This window comes from Leopardus geoffroyi, chromosome C3 (genome assembly GCF_018350155.1).
Source record: "Leopardus geoffroyi isolate Oge1 chromosome C3, O.geoffroyi_Oge1_pat1.0, whole genome shotgun sequence".
Classification (NCBI taxonomy): Eukaryota; Metazoa; Chordata; class Mammalia; order Carnivora; family Felidae; genus Leopardus; species Leopardus geoffroyi.
The window spans coordinates 24410435-24427069 of record NC_059338.1 but is presented as its reverse complement, the minus strand read 5'-3'; the positions used below and the strand labels follow the sequence as shown (position 1 = coordinate 24427069).

At 34.9% G+C, this 16635-nt stretch overlaps 1 protein-coding gene and 1 long non-coding RNA gene across 13 annotated transcripts in view; one reads left to right on the top strand and one right to left on the bottom strand.

Annotated features, from left to right (window-relative positions):
- Positions 1 to 16635, top strand: part of KCNT2 (potassium sodium-activated channel subfamily T member 2) — a 363773-nt gene that overhangs the window by 107633 nt on the left and 239505 nt on the right. For 11 of the 12 annotated variants that reach the window (XR_006706948.1, XR_006706947.1, XM_045456156.1 and 8 more), the window contains 2 exons: positions 8733 to 8781; positions 11207 to 11266. Coding sequence is in view for 9 of the 12 variants with exons in the window: in XM_045456156.1 (XP_045312112.1) it covers positions 8733 to 8781; positions 11207 to 11266 (109 nt within the window). In the remaining 3 variants the exon portion in view is untranslated. Of the gene's footprint in view, positions 1 to 8732; positions 8782 to 11206; positions 11267 to 13705; positions 13820 to 16635 lie in introns of those variants that run through there. The other variant, XM_045456162.1, reaches the window with a different exon arrangement.
- The window catches only part of LOC123586778, a 43786-nt gene that overhangs the window by 8860 nt on the left and 18291 nt on the right, over positions 1 to 16635 (bottom strand). The gene's annotated exons all lie outside the window — the stretch shown is intronic.

The following is a 16635-nucleotide window of genomic DNA, read 5'->3' as shown; positions in this document are numbered from 1 at the left end:
TATTTGAGTTAAATGACTTATTGACTTATTTTAACTTATTTTTCCATTCATTATTATGTTGCTTTTATTAAATTGCATTTCTGTTCATTTATAGACTTCCCTTTTTAGGCTCTATCCTTCACTAGAAGTAGTAGGGAAAGGAACTGTCTGTGTAATAGCATGAATAATTTTTAACTCATCACCATCATGGTCTCCTGTCCAACCTACTAAATTTAAATAGTTTTCAAAGCAGAAAACAAATTTGGTGGCTAACTTTTGTACAATTGTTTTTCATGTGGAGGTTCACCCTAATAAAATTGAGAAATATAAAAGATCAAAATAAAATGGGAAGTGATGATATATTATGCATTTAAATGAATCGGTTACTCCTCAGCTTGTGTAGACAGTGAAAATTATTCTGTATTTATTAAAGGATTAAAGATGAACAACTGAAATTTTCCTATGTAACAATTTATGTGATAATTCTTTGTACAATTTTAATTTATTTAATGAAATATAATTATGGCTATTCCACTATATCTTTATTGAATCCTTGGCATGTGTTTATATTTCTGTGACTCAAGATACAACATTCTCTACCCTCAGGGACTTTTCAGCCTGTGAATGATTGTATATTTTGGAGTTCTTGCTCTTTTCTGGCATTGGTCTAATTGTTTTATTTATGTTATTACCTTCAATATGCACTTAATCTTATTATTCCCACCTGACATACAGAGAAGCAGAAATTTTCTTATATTTGCCCTTCGCTTTGTGGCCTTCAGCACTAATATTTTTCTGCCTTTATCCATGGTTAAGTCATTGACCCCAGAAGCCAGCACCTTCCTGGTCCCTGCCCTGGTCGCCCACCCCTACTCTCCCCCCCTTTTGAACTGCATATTCATCCTCTCTACTTGGATGTTTAATAGGCATTTCGAAGTTGCCGTGTTCCAATTGGCTTCTTCTGTGCTTTTCCACATCTCAACATGTGACAGTTCCATCCTTCCCCTAGCCCTGCCCCACTCTCAGCCTTCCACATTTCAGCAGAACCAAATTCCAACCTAACAGTTGCTCAGGCCAAATGCTTTAGAGTTATTCTTAACTTCTCTTTTGGTCTCACACTCTGCAGCATATGCAAACCCCTTAGAAAATTCTGTCATTTCTATTTTCAAGATATATCCAGCATAGAATCACTTCTCAAGGCTGCCATCCTGGCACAGGCCACCTTCTGTCACCTGAGTACTGCAGTAGCCCTCCTAATTAGTTCTGCTAATTGTGCCTTTGCTCCTCTTTGGTTTATTCTTAATATAGCAGCCAGTGTTTCTTTAAGTTCTAAGTCAGATCTTGACATGGCTGTGCTCTGAATGCTGAGGTGCTTCCCATGGCTTCCCTGTAACTTCACCTCCTCCTCCTCCTCCTCCACCCATTTTGTTCCAGTCACATTGGCCTCTTCTCTGTTTCTGGATCATACAAGCCACAGAGCTGGCTTAGGCCTTCATACCTGCTGTTCCCTCTGTCTGGAATTCTCTTCCATCAGATAACATAAGGCACACTTCCTCAGATCTTTACTCAAAATTGTATTTTCAGTGAAGCTTTACCTAAATATCCTGTTTAAAATTGTATTCTCCTCACAAGACTCCCTCAAATACTTTTTTTCTTTTCCCTTTTAACTTTTCTCTACTGCCTTTATCTCTTTCATATGTTATAAGTAGTATACTTGTTTTGTTTCCTGTGTATTCCACATGGATTGCTGTGGCTCTTCCATGAGGGCATCGATTATTGTCTGAATCCTCAGAAAAAATTTGACTCTCAGTAGTTATTTATTTGTTTTTAAAAATTTATTTATTTACCTTTGAGAGAGAGAGAGCTAGCGAGCATGTGTGAGCAGGGGAGGGGCAGAGAAAGAGAGGGAGAGAATCCCAAGCAGGCTCCACACTATCAGTGCAGAGCTAGACGGGGAGGGGGCGGGGGCTGAAACTCATGAACCATGAGAGTTGAAATCAAGAGTCAGATGTTTAACCAACTGAGCCCCCCAGGCAGCCAGTAGTTAGTTATTAAACAAGTGAGTGAATAACTGAATAAATGAAGGTCCTTTATAATCTGACCTTTGCTTACCTCACCTCACCTCCTATCCAGCCAAGCTCACCTACCTCAAGCCACTTATACATACTCTGTTCTCCTTTGTCTCTGAGCCTTTGCATATTCTGCTTTGTCTTCTTGGACTTCTGTTTCCCATTCCTAGCTTCCCTACCTGATGAGGTTTTGGGGTGATAGTGGGGTTCAGGGGGTCCGGAGCCAACAGCCAAGAAAGAATTCTTGAAGATGTCTTTGGTGCGAAAAGGTGATTTTATTAAAGCAGGGACAGGACCTGTGGGCAGAAAGAACTGCCCGGGACCATGAGGAGAGACTGGTTGTACACTCTGGAGTTGGGGGAGGTAAAGTCCAGGGGAAGTTTCCAATGAGATTTTCATATGCTAAAAAAGACCCACAGGATACTGGAGGCCTAGCTATGGTCTAGCTAAGGTTTTTCCCTCTAGCAAAACATTAGCATTAAAATGGTAGGGAGTTCCTGGAGAAACTTTGCTCTGCTGGCCTCAAGTGTTTGTCAATGGGCTGCAGGTTATGAGGAAATTTAATTTGATCTGCCATTTCCTTCTGCCTTTGTTTCCCACATCACTACCTACTACTTTTTAACTTGGGTCAGGACTTGTGGACCTTCAGGGTAACAATTTTGGGTAGCACCTAATCTGAAATTCTTACCTGACATCATGATCTATAGCCCAGTTTTACTCTGGGTTAGGAGTGGCTTCTAGGGATTCTCTGAGCCTCCCGCTACCACCCCCACCCCCACCCTACTTCTGACCCAACACTTAACATGTTGCCTATGTTCTCTTTGTTTGCTTATGGAGGGCAAGGACCATGTTCTACTTGCCTCTGTAGCTCTCATATTTAGTGTAAGACTTGGTGGGTCAGGGAATGTTGTTGAAATAATGGAATTATGTTCAACAGTTTTATTGATAGTGTTGCACAATCAAGATGATTAAGGGCCACTGGCTAGAGATGGCAGTGAATATTACATTTATTACATTTTTCTGTCTATGTATTATTAAAAATGGTTCACACTACACTTCTTTCTAAACTCACACTACAATAGTTCTTAAAATTTGGTGATTTATAAATAAAATGTACATTAGAGTGATCTGAAAATCATAAAATTAGGCATGATAGAATCTCTCTAAGGGTGAGAGGGCATTGGGGAATGATGGCAGAGTAAAATTATATTATTTGAAAAACATTAAGAGGAACAAAGTTTCCTACAATTAACTTCTGTGTCATATTACTGAGAATATTTAGCCATAATTATAGAGGATATACATTTGAAAAACCAGATTACTGCAATTAAAAAACATAACAACATAACTTATGGCTCCATTTTGAATACAATGTTCTGTTCAGTTCCCATTGTCAGTGCAGTATTGGTTAATGAAAAACAGAAGTGGCCTTTATGGGCACAGACTCTACTTTAAAGTAATGAGGCTAATTCAGCAAAGAGATTTATTTAATTAGAGTTTCTGACATAATAAAGCTGTGGATATTTTGTGCTGCTTTGCTTTATTTTTAAATCTCTTCAGAGCGAAAATTGATATAAAGATGTTGCAAGTATGGACAAACTGAAGATATGAAAAAGTGTTATTGTTATTGTATGAAATTGTACAAGTGACAAACTGTGATGTCCACACAGTTTGTAGTAAATGATTTAAAAGCATTAGCAGAGGAAACACACCTCTACCATGTAGTTTATGAATTTCATTGAGACATGAGCCATCAGCATTGACTCATTGCCTGCTGGTGCTTAACAGTTCTTCATTGTGTGTCAAAACCAATGCATCCTCTTCCATTTTAAAAATTGTGGAAGTGATTATTAGTTTTTAATATCAAGGGATAGAGACAGAGGTAAGAAGTACATGAATGTGCTTATCCTTTATAGTATTTGGATTTACATTGAAAATCAGTGCCCAACAGAGCAACAAGTGTGTTTAAGTGACATTCACATTTTAAAGATTATTTCTTCTTTAGGGTAACAGTTATTAAAAGGAGAAATAAAATTTTGACAGTATCTTTCAAATATGTAATGTCCAATAGGAAGGAATGTCATAATGTAGACCTTTTCTTCTCTCATGTATATTAGTTGCAGTAGAGATGAAAGTTAGCACCAAGTGCTCCAACATATATATCAAAAATTTAAAAGATTTTTTTTTGTTTACTAGAGTCTAATGCTGGTACTTTTAGTGTAGATATTTTCTCCACTGATTCATGCATACACATACACACACCCACACACGCACACACGCGCATGCTCTATAACATGTAAGTACATTATTATGTATGCAGACCAGTTTTATTTTGTGTCTATATGCTGGGACCTAAGAATCCTCTATAGTTTTCGGAAAGGTAAAGAAAGCATGGAGAAGGTATATATACACTTCTTGAAATTACTGTCGAACAAATGACAAACATCACTTTTACTTGTATTTTATTCTCGTATCTCAGGTGAGAATTAGTGATATCACCATACTCTCACTGAAAGGTTGAGAAATGTAGCCTTTGGGTCAAGAGTGGCTTTTTGCACTCAACTATACCATGGAGAGGGGTGAGGAATGTTGATAGAAAGCCTAAGCCAGTGCATATGTAATGGAAAAACTCTTAAAAGTCCAATCTCTCAAAGAGTTAGCATTTAGTCCTTCTAACACCCTAAGGATAGGCTGTGTAGCCTGGTATGAATACATCTAGTGTTTTGAAAGGAATCAGCTTTTGAAAAATCTCCCTAATATATTGTCAAGACTCTACTATGTGTCAGTATCCTGGTCTCCTTGGTTTCAGACATGCACTAAATTTTATATGTCGTTGAGATGTGAGCCTATATACCATACCTAGTACTCAGTTCTCAGTATTCGTTATGATTAGGAGAGTTTTATCGTTTCCACCCTGGTTGCAGGTATTATGCTTCTGTTAATAGAAGCTTGTATTTGTTGTCTTGGAAAGCTATCAATCTGTGTTCATCTCGAGTTTGTGAGTCACAGGGTCCTTTCATATGAATTATGCCCCACCTATTAGACCCTATTACTTTCCTGTGCTTAACAAATGCTTTATTCTTCTGGTTAACATATTCAACCCTGGACTTCTGCCTCAGCTGCCAAAGCTTGTCAGACATTTTTAGCAGCTATTTTCTTACCTTTTGGAGAAGCCATAAATAAGCATGCTGTGAAAAGTGGCTGAGGCTACAGGTCATTAACTTTCTATATTTAACTGTTGCTGTAACTTCCATTGTTTGATCTGGTTCTTCCAGTTTTCATAATGATGCTTCAAACATGGATTTTATCTATAAACTTAGTTTAATCTGAATAACTGAATCATATAAATTTTGTTTTTATTTTTATAATTAAAAAAGTGAAATTTATTTTTCATGATTTTATAGTTGGTTCATGATTGTTACTATATGAATACCTATGGCAAGTAATACACTATTACTATATGAATACCTATGGCAAGGAAAGGAAGTAGAAGTTACCTAAAATATCAACACCTAGCAATAAGTACTTTCAGTGTTTTGGTGAGCAATCTTTTGTAAATTCTCTCTGTATAAACACATATACCTATAACATGCTCATACTGATGTAGTTAGGACAATATTGTATACATCGTTTTTTCAATGATTTTTTTCTCATTTATGTTATTTTTGCTATTATTGATGACGAGGATGCTTTCTCTTCCAGCTACTTTCCTACTACAAATAATGCTACAATAAATATTCCTGTACAGCTGTTCTTTCCTCCTAGTACTTTATTGTCAGTGGGATTGAAGCTGCATTTGGAAATACGGTCTGATTGCCAGGTTCACTTTCACTTCTTCTTTGTTCTGGAGGTGATCTAGAAATGTGCAAATTAAATCCTATATTCTTTTTTCAAGATAAATTCACTTTATAAAGAAGAGTTTGGGCACTAGCTTTTTACTAGAATTTATACATTATTCTTCTTTGTATTTATCCAATTTAGTGCTTAGTAAATTGGTGGAGAAGATGACTTCATTGGAAATCTCACTTCACACTGCAATTTATATAGTAGAGTTTTGTAGAAATGTTCTTTTAAGGATTATGAAACCTACTCCACATGACCTAGCCTTGTCTAAGAAAAGGCTGTTCTTCAAGGTCTTATTTAAATTTAAATGCTCTATGACACTTCAGGACCTATCAAAGCAACAACTTGGACCAAAGGAAATGCTATTTGTTTGATAGCTAGCTTTTAGTAAATCCATATTAAGTATTAATTTCTCTTTGAAAATGCTTTCAAGCTTCTGATTCACAATTTACTTTATCATTTTCCAGAGATTGCTATTTACTTGATTTTAGTTGTTTTTGTGGCACATCATTTTCATCTATGAAATCTGTGTCCATATCTCTCTTTGGTCTTACATATCTTGTCACTGAGAATATAAGAGATGTGTTTTGGCAAGGACAGTGTTGTGAACTCATCAGCCATAGTTTTGCTTTTATGGTACCATCAATTTGTTTATATTGAATGCCTTGCTTACTAAAGACGTTGGGACTATAATGGTGAATAAAATAGACATACTGTTTCATCTTAGGGAAACTTGCAGTTTAATGAATAGATAATTACTAAAGAACTACATCTGCAAATAAATGCAAAGTTAAAACCAACATAAATGGCAGGAGAAAGGTGGTGAGTGATGTTGCAGAAGAGATTAGTTGACTACATTGATCAAGTGGCCGCCTCAAGGAAGGTTTCCCTGAGACAGTTGAGCTGAGAGCTAGGATAAGGGAAGAGCTCATGTAAAAAAGGGTGTGATAGGAAGGATCGTGTCACAGTTGAGTAAGTTTAAGAATGCCATTTTAGAGTTTTGGTCTTTATCTTAACAAAAGTGTAGTGCCAATACATAGTGGAGTGATGTGATCTAAAATACATTTGGAAAGAATCTGTGTAGTAGTAATTTGGAGGAAAAATGGTAGAAGGCAAAAAGTGAAGTGGCTTAGGTTCCTAGTTAGCAGGCTTTTGCAAGAGTCCCAAAAAGTGGTAGTTTAGATTGAGATGACTGTGGTAGTAGAGATGAAGAGAGGTAATCCATTCTACAGATATGTGGTGGAAAGAATTGAAAGTTTTGATTACTTGTGTATTAAGTATTTGAAAATACGGGAGAGGAAAGTATCTAAGATGATGCTTAAGGTGTTGGGTAACCAAGCACAATGGAATTTAGTGCCATTTGCTGAGAGGTGAAAAATGGAGAGGACCAGTTTTTTGTTTTTTGTTTTTTTTTTTTAATGTTCATTAACTTTTTGAGAGCGAGATAGGGTGTGAACAGGGGAGAGGTAGAGAGAGAGGGAGCACAGAATCTGAAGCAGGCTCCAGGCTCCGAGGTGTCAGTACAGAGCCTGATGCGGGGCTCAAACCCATGAACCATGACGTCATGACCCAAGCTGAAGTCCGACGCTTAACCGACTGAGCCACCCAGGCTCCCCAGAGAGGACCAGTTTTTGAGAGAAAGGTCACAGGTTTGGTTTGGAGCAATTGAGTATATTGGTTATCCAGATAGATATGACATTCTGGAATAACAGAGTACTTTAGTTTAATATGGTAGGTAGGTTCTTTGAATGGTATTTTAAAGTTTATAATTCTTTTTAAAACTAGAATTTTAGAGAGTTTATTGCTCTTTGTTATTTTTAACATATTACCAAAAGGATTTAAAAATATACTTAATATCTTATGGGACTCCTCTAATACTTCATAACTATAAAGAGTGAGTAGGCTTTGTTCTGTTTTGTATGGTTTCTTGTTTATTTGTTTATTTGCATTTTTTGGTCAGCATAATATAACTCTTCTCATCTTTTCATGACGAGATTATATTGCTGTGAATGACTTTCATTTGAATCAGCTGTATACAAAAAAACTGTAGGCAATAGTATGGTATAGTTAAAAATTATAACTAGTTGGGGCACCTGGCTGGCTCAGTTGGTAGAGCATGTGATTCTTGGACTCAGGGTTGTTGAGTTCTACCACATGTTGGGCTTGAAGCCTACTTAAAACATTATAATCTGTGGGACATTAGAAGTGTATGGTGTTTTCTGAAGAGCGTAGACAATTTTTAACATCAGGGATTATATGATTTTTAGGGGATATTTAAAGATAGTTGCTCTTTGTCCTGCATAAGGTTTTATTCTAACCTCAGCCACAGACTTTTTTGGTAGTATAATATTTTATACAAATCCAAATCTGAAATATAACTGTGTTCTATAATATAAGTTATTTTATTCTGATTGCTGATACTGTTGACTTTATATTGTCGAAATATTAATAGTGTTAAATATAACAAAATCTTAGGGTTTATGGCAGACCCTTAAGTGACTTTTCAATGGAGATTTGACTAGTAAAGGGTTTGAGGTTTTTCTACCTTGCCATAATCACTCTTTAATTAAGAGGACATTATGTTTTCTTTCATATTAACATGCAAATGAAAGCGAAATTAGAAATGCTTTATAAGAAATACGCCATTTTTCGATTTCTGGAATAGAAGTGAATATTATCAAAATGAAAACTGAAACAGTATAAAGTTTTTCTGATTTTAATTTTGATATTTTATTGTCTTTTAGTGAAGCATTATTTAAATATCTCCAACTTCAATTGAAAATTTAAAATGAGTGCATTTTTCATGTTTGTAAAAATTAATATCTCATCATTTTTTTATAGGTCTCATATCTTTTGGGTGAACAGAAGTCTACCTTTATGGGGCTTACAGGTTATGTACAATTTTGTTTTATCCCTATATTTCTGGATTTAATCATATTTCACAGAGAAATACTATTGGAGAGAAAACTGTTGATAAGAGAAATGAATTTGCTTTATTGCTTACTTAATCTTGATGCACATCTTAGACAAACAATTTTATTTCTATCTTTGTTTGCCTGAGCCCTGCATTCTACCTTTTGAGAATTCCCTTCTGATCAGGATTTGACTTTAGAAAAAGGTTTGGAGGGCATGGAGAAAACCAGAGTAAAGGAGTGTGTTAAGGCACCACAAGTTCCCCAAACTACTTTAGGTATTCACCTTATATAATCTTTGAAAAAGTAATCAGAATCTCATAACCATGTTTGCTCTTCTACTTTATATCCGTAGTGTCTGGAACATGGCAGAATCTCAATAAATAATTATTAAATGAATAAACAAATGAATGAATGGCTCATATTACCAATAGCAAGAGCTTGGTCCCTAAACAGATAATTTTGTAAATAAAACAAAAAGTATATTTCTGGCATAAAAGGGGTCCTGAAGAAAGAGTCAGAAAATATGAGAGGGAACAGCATGTCTGAATTATGTTGCTGCATTGTTCCCTAGAGTCCTCTGTATCTCTGCTTTGTTCCTTGTTCTATTGAATTTTATGCCCAGCAAACTGTAAGTTCCCATCTCCTCTACTCCTGTCTCTCTCCTACACATACTTTTTATTTTCTGTTATTTTTCAACTGTGAAAGTTATCCAAAGGATAGATAAAATGGTAAAAAAATTACAGATTGGAAGACAGTTGAGTCTGGAAGTAATGGAAAGACTCTAAAACTCACTGTTTATAAATAACCTTTAAAATATGTTAAAATCAAATGTTCGCTTTGTCTTTTAGTCATGAGGATTGTAAAGTCTGTACATTTTAAAGTTGAAAGTTTATGATGAATTATTTTAATCATGATCATAACTATGAAATCACATTTTTACTGTGTCTAGATATTTCATACTTTTTTGAAGTCAAGTTGCATTTCATGGGTTTTTTACACTGATTTGCATTGCAATGTCATTAATTACAAATACCCTTTCAAATATTTAAGTGTTTACTAAAAATGCAGTCTATTAATCTCTAGCTTGATTCCTATATTATCCTTCAGTGAGAAGCACATTTAAAGTAAGTGAGTATTTTTGAGAGTAGTCGTATATGGCCTTGAAATACATTTTGATCTATTCAGATTGCTTTTATCTAATAGTGATATTTTACAATAATGATAATGCTCATTTTCAAATAGGATTTTGAGTAGTCATGCCACAAATGTTGTAGGGATCTTCTAACACTACATATAGGAAAAAGCATGGGTGATGACGATTTAAAGGACTAGTAGGGAAAATCTATGAGATGTGCATGTAACGTCAGAGCAGTGCCTGGCTACCATATGTACTTCTGAACATAATTTACTTATATTGCCATTCATTCACATGCTTTTTTGTTGTTCTTTTGTTTTGATATTCACTTAAATCAAAGTTTTCATTCCAACAGGAGTTAAAATTTAAAACTCCAGGGTATCTGTATGTCTGAAATCTCAAAAGTGTATAAACAAACATATTTGTTCTCTGAGTCATTTCTTGTTTATGCTTGCGTATTTTCTTCTATTCATGTAGCCCAAAGTGCTGAGAGTATTGAATACAAAATCATTTGGATACAACAGTTACTTTTCCTGTTGTGCAATCATAGCTTTTTGGTAGTTCAGCAGTGGAAACTGTACACAACAGAACAGCGAATGTAGATAAAGATGGAAACTTGTCTAGGAGGGTGTAGGATATGTTCTTCCAGCTGTGAAAGGGGAATTGGTTAGAAAGTTCATTTAAATAAAATCTGAAAGTACCTTGAAGTGTTCACATGGGACTGTTTTGTTTAGTGTTCAAGGATGCTGCTCTTTCATTTGGTGGGTGATAGGATAGAATGTATCACTCAACTCAAAGCTTATATTCTTTTTATTTTCTGAAAGGAATATTTTTGGTAGATGTCCTAGAGGTGGTATAAGTCTTTGTGGGAGAGGGTGGTGGTTGTGGCAGGGCAGTTGTGTGTGATTGTGCATATTAAGAACATACACAAAAGAACTATTCTTTACAGATCATGCAAGCTCCAGCTAGCCTGACTCTTCTAATTCCACATTTATATTTGAGATAAACAATAAGTATTTATTCAGGAGTATTAGAAACTATAACACTAAGCTTGTAGTGCTGGGAATAGTTTGCAACTTCTCACGTGTCTATGGAAGTTAAAATGCCACATAATACCTCCTTACATCTATATCTGGATATTCTACAAATATGTGTATACAGATACATATGCATATATGCAAATATTTGTAAGGTAAGTACTACAATCATAAATATATATATTTAATTCTATTGCATTTTCTCATTAAAGTACTTTTTTTTTCCAGGTTTCAGTGGCATTGATAAGTCTATTTGAAACAATACTACTTGGTTATCTCAGTTATAAGGTAAGTTATTTTAATTAGAAGTTTTCTTTTGATAGAACACATTACTAGCATTTACCCAGTATTCCTTTATTTATAATTTGTACCCTGGGGATAAAGCAAGTTCTCCTTAAGCCTCTTTAATTATTTTGGGCCTCTGTAGTATGTGATAAGAATCTGTAGTTATATAGTAATGTTTTCCTTGGTGGCTTGAAAATATTTCACTAATTCCTGTGGGCTAATTACCTATTATATACATGCTCATATGAGGCAAGCAAATGGAATGGGTTGGCTTTTAATTGTTCCTAATCTCTTTTCCTCATCTGTATAAAAAATATTGAGGGAACAAAAACATGTCTGTTAGGAATTATTTTAATGATTTCTCTTCATTTTTGGCGAAGGTTTGTTTGGCTGAAACAATTTAACAAATACTTATTTGGTGAAGAGCTCTATACTGTGCATTGTTCTTCTCTCATTGAGTTTCCATCTAGAAAGGGGGATATGTAGGAGAAAATTATACAGACAATAATAATACAAAACAGAATACGAGGTACTTTCACTGAGGTGCAAATAAAGTCCTATGGGGATAGAGAGATGGCATATCATAGGATGAAAAGAAAATCCTTGACTGATTTAAGCAGAGTCCTTGAATCAGTGATTTCAATAAGGAAAGATGAAAAGGCAAGACACTAAAGATTTATAGAATTAGCAAAGGCATAAAAGAAGTAATGTGCATATAAAATTGGAAGAAGAATAAATAAGTTTGGGCAGAATTTTGGGACATTTGGGAAGATATTGGTTGGGAAAATTTGGCACAATATTGTGAGGGCCTTGTATAGCAACATATAATGGGAATTTGATGGAGGATGTTGAGCATGAGATTTCTGTAATTGTAATTAAGTTTTAGGAGTATTAGTTTGGAACATCTGTGCAGCACAGTTCAGAGAGACATCGCACTAAGGCCATGTGCTCAATTAAGACACAATTGCAGAAAGGAAGACTGGGAGTGAGGTTTTAGATGGGTGAAAGAAATAGACAGAGGTGACATAAGATGAAATATAAAGGTAGAAAATAAAGAAATCATCATCTGTTTGATTGAAAAAGTGGAGGAAAAGATAAAGTCACATATCGCTTTCACATATTTTAAACTCAAATGGCTGGGAACATGGCAGTAAAACTAAGAAAAATTACTTCAAGAAAAAAAATCAGATTGGGGTCAAGATAGATGGAATAATGACAATCGTTTTGGAAATGATGAATTTGAGGTGATCATGGACAAATAGGTAGTCATTCTCAACTAAAAATGAGAATCTGGAACATAGAGATTTAAGATGTGGAAGTCATTTTCACAGAGCTAGTGGAGGAAGCATGCGAGTTTATTAAGTATGGGATAATAATGAGGGAGAAGCTAAGGCTCATTTGATGGAGATGCTTACATTGTGGTTGCTGGAAGAAGAACAGAGTAATCAGGGAAGACGGAGACATAGACAAGAAAGGCAGAAAGACTTCAGAATGGCTGTCATACTCATCACTAACCTTCAGTTCACATTTTCTGCATGTACTGTATCATCAAGTGTACTACTAAAGGTTATGTTTTGGCGGAACTCTTATATCAACTGCTGTCTCACTTTTTAAGACATAGGATTTTAAAGATAACATTTGTTAGACTACTTTTAATCCTAAATTAAGAGCAAGATACCTTTACAAACTCACCTTTTCCTGTGGCTTTATTAAAAAATATTATCCTTAACTCCATCTGAAGAAAATAATGCTGATATCTGATGAGGTGAGATTGGTGAATTAGAAAGTATAGAAAAAAAAAAAGAATGTGGGCTTTCCAAAAAATATAGATGGGTTGATTTAGTATTTGTGAGAAAAAATTGGGTGTTAGAAATTCTAAGGAAGAAAAGTGTTCTCTGAAAGCATTGGAATTACAAGTTTAGTAAGAAGTTTGAGAAAAGGTCATTGGATTTACAGTTTAGAAAATCATTTGCTATTCACCTGTAGGAAAAAATTTCAGGGTTGTACAATTGAGAGTAAAAAGCATTAAATGAAGAATGTTGATTGGGGTAGGAACTCCCTAGAAGTGGTCAAATGAGGCAGAAAAGATTGCCAGTGACGGAAAAAAACTGTATCATTTAGAGAAAGTAGGTAGAGGGGACCAGAAAAAAATGATAGACAAAGCAAGTTTTATGCAAAGTAAGAATAAGCTGGATTAGGAACCTGAGGTCTATTGATTCACTTTGGATACATTCCATTCTTTTCTGAGAGCACAGAAGATGGAAAATGATGCACGAAAGAATATTTTGAAGCTAGAGAAGGGAACCTGAGAGACCTTACATGTAGGTAGTCGCTCATCCTTAAATAACCTAATTACTCACTCAATGATGAATTGTTTAGACTAAGATGTTGAGGAAGATCTTTTAATGGCTTATAAATATATCTTTTTGTCAAAATAGGTGCTCTAGAAACATATACTGATTGAAAAAATCTGGATTTTGTATACCTAGAAGAGCAAAATACAAATCAAGTGAATTAATATCCAAGATTGTATCTCCGAAGTTACTTATTATTCAAGTACGTGATGAAAGTCGAATGTAATATACAAAAAATGACATGCTGAAAAATTAGGCACATGGGTGTTTTTGGTAAATGTATTAAACCTCTTCCACTGGTTCTAGAGTGTGTACAGATATATAACTGGCTAAAATATTAATCTACATTTGTGAATGTATTTTCTCTAAATTCTAGCCAGAAGGTAATATGAAATTAACTTTGGTGCTTAATGAAACTCTTAGCCCTAATCTAAAAAGTCATTTAAAAAACACAAACAGATTCAAGATAATTTTCCATTATAATCATATGATGTTGACATTTGTAATTAATTAATTCCTGCCATTTATAAAATGAGAGCAAAGCATTATGAGACCTAGTGGCATTATAAGAACTAGATGATATATAATATTTCCCTTCTGACCTTCATAAACACTAATGGCTTAGATGGTGGAGAGGTAGATGGCAGTTGAGTTGTGTGTGTTTCAAAGAAGCAAAGGATAAAAAGGAGTTACGTGATATTGGAAGGACAGGTTTCTATTAACTACCTCCTTTTTCCTCTCATAAATTCAGTCAAACTCATGGACTCTTTTTACCCCACCAACAGGCTGTTGGATAAAATATGTGAAATGAGTAAATTAACTGTGTGGTAACTATAATTGGTAACTGTTTATGGCCTATAACTAAGGCAAATTTGGATAGCAGAATCTCAATTGAGTTCCTCCTCTCAAATTAGATTTTTAATAAAAATTATAGACAGACAGAAATAGATGTTGCCTTAGAAGTGTACATATTCCCAATATTGTTCTGGGATATGTTACATTCTCAAATATCTGTTAATGGCAAATCAATATTTATTTTTCTAAAATTTCTTTATTTCTATATATGCAGATAATGTGAATATTTATAGATAATATACATGTGCACATATAGTATTTAAAAATAAACTTAATATAGTATTCTGTAAGCACTTTATAATTCTTGAAATTAAGCATTCTAAAATAAACACGACTTAATCCTTAACAATTAAAATAGTTTAAAGTATTATGGCGACTGCAGTTTTTTATTTTTTTATGTGTGTTTTTTTTAACATTTATTTATTTTTGAGACAGAGAGAGACAGAGCATGAACGGGGGAGGGTCAGAGAGAGGGAGACACAGAATCTGAAACAGGCTCCAGGCTCTGAGCTGTCAGCACAGAGCCCGATGCGGGGCTCGAACTCACGGACTGCAAGGTCATGACCTGAGCTGAAGTGGGCCACTTAACCGACTGAGCCACCCAGGTGCCCCAAGACTGCAGTTTTTTAAAAACAAAGTGTATGTTGAGGTTAGTGGATAATTTTAAAAGTCCCTGACATCACCTTATTTTGTCCTCTATCCTACAGAAGTGCAGGTCTGTGCTTAAACATCATTCCATTCATGTTTATAGCTACTTGGCAGAACAGCCCCAGGATCTCCCAGCAGTAAAGTTCTTATTCTTCTGTTACCATAAATACCCTCTATGTCTTTATCAACTGCCTTCAAAATAGAACTCTATTTATACATACACATTCATTAAATCATAAGGAAACGAAAACAAACTCCAGCATAATTTCCAAAATTCTGCAAACAAAAATCCAACATACCTAGAAGGCTTATATTAAATCTGCAGTTCTTTTTTTCTATAATCACTTGATGAAGAACAATGGTTTGAGATGGTCACACCGTGATGAGCTCCTTTTTGGTCAGGAAAAAAGGGTTGGACAAAGGAAAGGACTTTTAGATGCTGATGATTCTGCTTACAATACCATGGAAATGGTAAATCTAAATATTCAGTTTACATTTAGAAATACAAAATAAGGCTACCATAGGATTACTACCCTATTTTAATTTCATCGAAGGAAGATAAGTTAACAGCCTTTTTAGTTATGTATTTTAAATATAGGTATTGTTAATATTGAAGAAGAAAGTGTTTTTAAAAAGTCTCTTGGTATATGCTGGGCTAACGATTTAATTACCATACATCTTATAATTTTTTAAGTGTTTTTTGGAGGTACTTAGAAATAGTTACAAACTTCCATTTTCCTTTATGATAAAAATAAAAACCTGATGAATTTTAGAAAATTACCTATTTTCCTCCATTTTTATTAAGGAAAATGATGGCCATACCAAATAATATAGAATGGTTGGATTAATGTTTATTTATATTTTACTGAATTCTTTCAATAAAAGGAACACAGTTTTACACACTTAGAACAGATAAAGAAAGCTATCTAAGAAATTTTTTTCTGGAGGGTGCCTGGGTGGCTCAGTTGGTTAAGTGGCAGACTTTGGCGTAGGTCATGATTTCACGGTTTTGGGTTCAAGCCCTGCATTGGGCCCTGTGCTGACAGCTCAGAGCTTGGAGCCTACTTTGGTTTCTGTCTCTCCCTTTCTCTCTGTCTCTCTCTTGCTCACAGTCTCTCTCTATCTCTCAAAAAATGAATAAAAATGTTAAAAAATTCTAAAAAAATTAAAAAAAAAGAATTTTTTTTTTTTTTTTTAAGAAGTTACCTTTTGAGGGCGGGTTGTGCCTGGCTGGCTCAGTTGGTAGAGTGTACAACTTTTAATCTCAGGGTCGTGAGTTTAAGCCCCACATTGACCATGGAGCCTAATTTAAAAAATAAAAATAAAAATAAAATAAAATAAATTATTCTTTGGAAGAAGACATGCCTGTTACCTCCTTTGTGAAAATAAGATTAGGGGCGCCTGGGTGGCTCAGTCGGTTAAGCATCCGACTTTGGCTCAGGTCATGATCTCGCGGTCTGTGAGTTTGAGCCCCGTGTCGGGCTCTGTGCTGACAGCTCAGAGCCTGGAGCCTGT